The sequence below is a fragment of the Nicotiana tomentosiformis genome, chromosome 8 (genome assembly GCF_000390325.3).
Source record: "Nicotiana tomentosiformis chromosome 8, ASM39032v3, whole genome shotgun sequence".
Lineage (NCBI taxonomy): Eukaryota > Viridiplantae > Streptophyta > Magnoliopsida > Solanales > Solanaceae > Nicotiana > Nicotiana tomentosiformis.
In genome coordinates, this window is record NC_090819.1 from 132,007,598 (window position 1) to 132,012,747 (window position 5,150).

Here is a 5,150-nt window from a genome sequence, read left to right on the forward strand (position 1 = left end):
CTGGTATGTATAATTTGGTGGTTTGTCAGCTGTAGTAGCTATGACGGCCTTTTCAGCCTAGCTTTATATTGATGTTTAGTTAGCGCTAGTTTCCATTCAGTTTTATATTTTGCTTCGCAAATTGTCTTTCAAGGTGGCCCCATGGCCAAAGTATGACATTATGTGTTCAGAGTCCCTTAGTCGCAATTTGGTACGCTAGGTTAGGTGAGGCACCGGGTGCTTGTCTCGCTCCTAGGTTCGGGGCGTGACAGGTGGTGCATGTATAGTTCAGCCAACGAGATCTATAACTGGTTCGTCATCATCAGTACACCCCACGGGCAAGGTTCACATGCACCAGTCAGTCATAGTAGAGTTATAAGTAGAGAATCTATCTTTAGCGATCCTCAGAACTGCATTTATGCATTTCTAGGGGAACCAGTTCTGGAGTAGGAAGGTAATACTGCATCGCCGAGAGGTAGGTTTATTTCCTATCTCAAGGCAAGGAAAATGATAAAAAAGGACTATATTTATCACTTAGTTCGGGTACATGATATGAAAGTAGACTCACCTACCCTTCAGTCTATCTCGGTGGTTAATGAATTTCTCGATAAGCTTCCATCTCGAGCGGTCCTCAGAACTGCATTTATGCATTAGTGGGTCGAGATGATCAATAGTTATTACCTAATGTTGTTACAGGTATACTATAAGTCTCCTCATATGATGTATATGCATCGATTGATCCAGGTTGCACCTTATGGTACGTCACTCCATTGGTTACTAGTATGTTTGGGATAGAACCTAAGTTGATTAAACCTTTTGAGGTGTCTACACCTGTTGGGGATCCAGTGATAGCTAGACTGGTATATATAGATTGTATAGTGTTCTACAGTAGAAGACATGACTGAGTTAGATGTGGTAGAATTGGATGTTATAATGGGTATAGATTGGTTGGCTTCTTGTTATGCTAAAGTTGATTGTAGATAAAAGATGGTTCGGTTCCAGTTTATATATATATATATATATATATATATATATGTGTATGTATGTATGTATGTATGTATGTATGTATGGATTTAGGGAATATTTTCTCACGTATGTTATTCACATGATTCAGTAGTTTATTGCCAGACGTTATGCATGACCTACACTTATTTCAGGTTTATATTTTAGACGTATTATTAGGGTTGTTCGACGGGTAGGACTCGGGCAATCGTCATGGACCATCGGTTTGGGTCGTGACAAAAGTGGTATCAGAATAGTTCCATCCTAGGGTTGTCTACATACCGTGTCTAGTAGAGTCTTGTTTATAAGTGTGTTATGCACCACACTTATAAACAGGAGGCTGCAAAACATATAGGATGTTATCCTCCCTTCTTATCTTAGATCATGCGATATAAGGATTCATTTTCCTAATGATATGTTATGTTTTCAGCGATGCATAAGAAGGCTACAGCCACCTAGAAAGGCAAGTCTATGGTTGATGAGACTACAAGTCAAGTGCCAAGAGTTACCAGGGCACGGGGAGAGTCTCAATGTGAGACTCCATTTCAGACTTCACATACCCTTCCCCCTCCAAAGGATATCCGAGGGGCACCAGCTCCAATGCCCACCCCATTACCTCCAGCACCTCAGCCAGATGCATTGGGTCAGGAGATGAAAGATGTTATTCATCAATAGACTCGATTAGTAACTGCACAGGATCAGCACTAGGAGGTAGGTATTGGTTATGCCAATAGGGCCATCAGTGCGAGTTTTCATGATTTCATTAATTTGGACCCTCCGGTATTTATTGGACCAGATTCAAATGAGGACCCTAAGGTATTTATCGATATGATGTAAAGGAATATAAGAGTAACGAAGGCTACTGCGACTTTGGGATGTTGCAGTTAATTGGTACGAGTCTTGAGATTTGTCCAGAGGTGAGGATGACCTTCTAGCAGTAGGGTGGGAGTTTACAGAGGCTTCTCTTCGTCATTATTTGCCACTATAGCTTAGACGGTCCAGAGTTAATAGGTTCTTGACCCTTTGGTAGGATAAGATGAGTGTTTGGGAGTACAACCTTGAGTTTGATTCTTTGGCTAGGTATGCTCCCACTATTGAAGCTAAGATGGAGGATCCGGTTCACTGGTTTGTGATGGGTTTCAAGCCTCTCCTGCTTAATGACTGTATGTCGGTCTCACTTCAGCCAGATATTGATATTTCTCATATTCAGGCATATGCTTAGGGTGTAGAAAAGTGTAAGCAGAAGTAGAGGGCCGATCGTGAGCATGATAGGGGCCAGAGTAAGAGAGAAAGATCTTCAAGTCCTTCTTGTGAGTTTTGAGATGGTCAGAGATAGGCAAAACCGAGGTATCCGACCCAGCCATTAGGCAGTGCACCTCCTCCATTTGCTAGTAGAAGGTTTTATCGCTCCACATATTCACGGCCCAATCAGAGTTCTAGAGCCTCTAGTTTTTAGTATAGGGGTGAGTCAAGTCAGATGAGGCCGCCCTTGCCACGATGTGCTCAGTGTGATAAGAAGCATGTTAGGCAGTGCCTTGTGGGTTGGGTGTTTGTTATACTTGTGATTATCCAGGCCATGTTATGACAGATTGTCCGACAAGAGGTGGTGCATGTATAGTTTAGCCAGCGAGATCTATAACTGGTTTGTCATCATCAGTACGCCCCATGGGCAAGGTTCACATGCACCAGTCAGTCATAGTAGAGTTATAAGTAGAGAATCTATCTCTAGCGATCATCAGAACTGCATTTATGCATTTCCAGGGGAGCCAGTTCTGGAGCAGGAAGGTAATACTGCATCGCCGAGAGGTAGGTTTATTTCCTATCTCAAGGCAAGGAAGATGATAAAAAAGGACTATATTTATCACTTAGTTCGGGTACAGGATATGAAAGTAGAGTCACCTACCCTTCAGTCTATCTCGGTGGTTAATGAATTTCTCGATAAGCTTCCAGGCCTTCCGCCAGAGCGGGAGATTGAGCTTTCTATTGACATATTACCAGATACTCAGACGATATCTATTACTCCTTATAGAATGGAACATACAGAGCTTAGAGAGTTGAAAGAACAACTGAGGGATCTGCTCGAAAAAGGCTTTATCAGACCAGTACAACACCGTAGGGAGCACTTGTGTTATTTGTGAGAAAGAAAGATGGATCCTTGCAGATAAGTATTGATTACAGTGTACCATGTGTTTCTTGAAGATAGACTTGAGGTAGAGGTACCATCAGGTAAGGGTTAAAAAGAAAGATATTCCGAAGACATCATTCAGGACAAGATACTAGCACTTTGAGATTCGCGTTATGTCGTTCTTTTGACCAATGCCCCAGCAGTATTCATGGATTTGATGAACCGTGTGTTCAGACCCTTTCTAGATATGTTTGTCATTGTATTTATAGATGATATTTTGGTTTAATCCCTTTCAGAGGCTGAGCATGCAGATCATTTGCATACTTTGCTCAAATTTCTACAAGAAAGGAAGTTGTACACAAAATTCTCTAAATGTGAATTCTGGTTGAATTTTGTAGCTTTCCTTGGACATTTTATTTTAGGTGAGGGTATCCGGGTTGATACACCGAAGATTGAGGCAGTGAAGACTTGTCCTAGACCCACGACACCGACGGACGTTCGTAGCTTCTTGGGTTTGGCAGGTTATTACGGGAGATTTGTAGAGGGATTTTCTTCTCTTTTAGCACCATTGACAAAGTTGACTTAGAAGGAAACTAAGTTTAAGTGGACTGATACTTGTGAGCGTAGTTTCCAGGCATTGAAGGACAGATTGACTTCAGCATCAGTTCTGACACTCTCATAGGGAACCGATAGTTATGCTATCTATTATGATATTTTGGGCATTGGATTGGGCTGTGTACTGATGCAGCATGGTAAGGTTGTAGCTTATGCTTCTAGACAACTAATAAAGCACGAGAAGAATTACCCAACCCACGATTTAGAGTTAGCCGCGGTGATTCATGCACTAAAGATGTAGAGGCACTATTTATATGGCATTCATGTTGATATCTATATGGATCATAAGAGCCTGCATCATGTCTTCAAGCAAAAGAAATTTAATTTACATCAGAGGCGATGGTTGGAGCTACTGAAAGACTATGATATTGATATCTTATACCATTCAGGGGAGGCGAATGTAGTAGCTGACACCCTCAGTCATGGATCTATGGGTAGCCTATCATATTTACAGCCAGAGAAGAGAGATATAGCCCGTGAGATTCATCAGCTAGCTAATCTTGGAGTTCGATTACTAGATTCAGGTGGTACCAGAGCTACTATTCAGGACACAACAACATCCTATTTTGTAAATGAAGTGAAGGAACGCCAGTATAAGGATCCTATGCTAGCTCATTACATAGATGCAACCCCTCAAAAGGAGAAGACGCCATTTTAGAATACAGAAGATGGATTCCTCAGATATTGAGGTCGATTATGTGTTCATAATGTGGTAGGATTGCGCCAGTAGGTTATAGGAGAAACTCAATATTCTCATTTTTCTGTTCTTCCAGGAGTGACGAAGAAGTATCGTGATATCGAGGAAATATACTGGTGGGACAAAATGAAGAAGGATATGGTAGATTCTGTTGCTCAATGCCATAATTGTCAACAAGTTAAGATGGAGCATCAGAAACCAGTGGATTATTGCAGGCTATATAGATTCCAACTTGGAAATGGGACATAAGTAATATGGATTTCATCATAGGCTTACCTCGTACTTAGCGTAAGTGCCATTCTATATGGGTGATTGTTGATAGACTTACAAAATCAACCCATTTTCTGCCTGTCAGGATTATGTATTCAGCAGAGGATTATGCAAGGCTTTACATTGAGGAGATAGTATGACATCATGGTGTCTCTATATCTATTATCTGAGATATAGATGCCCAATTTACAACTAATTTCTGGAGGTCCTTCCAAAAAGGATTAGAGACTCAGGTAAGTTATAGTACAATATTTCATCCCCATACAAATGGTCAGGTTGAGCGTACTATTCAGACACTTGAGGATATGCTACGGGCTTGCATGATAGACTTCAGGGGTAGCTGGGATGATCGTTTTCCACTTATTTAGTTTTGATATAATAATAACTATCATTCCACCATTCATATGGCTCCATACGAAGCTCTTTACGAAGGAAAGTGTAGGTGACCTATCAGATGATTCT

The 5,150-nt window shown here is 41.2% G+C and overlaps 2 protein-coding genes across 2 annotated transcripts; both read left to right on the forward strand.

Moving 5' to 3' along the window:
* The first annotated feature begins 2,017 nt into the window (after positions 1-2,017).
* On the forward strand, positions 2,018-3,119 carry LOC138898173 (uncharacterized). Its single transcript, XM_070184215.1, has 2 exons — positions 2,018-2,106; positions 2,555-3,119. The coding sequence occupies exons 1-2, from the start codon at positions 2,018-2,020 to the stop codon at positions 3,117-3,119; spliced, it is 654 nt and encodes a 217-aa protein (XP_070040316.1).
* An 879-nt stretch (positions 3,120-3,998) lies between these two features.
* Positions 3,999-4,379, forward strand: LOC138898174 (uncharacterized). The gene has a single exon (XM_070184216.1). It carries the CDS (start codon positions 3,999-4,001, stop codon positions 4,377-4,379), a length of 381 nt encoding a protein of 126 aa, XP_070040317.1.
* The last annotated feature ends 771 nt before the right edge of the window (positions 4,380-5,150 follow it).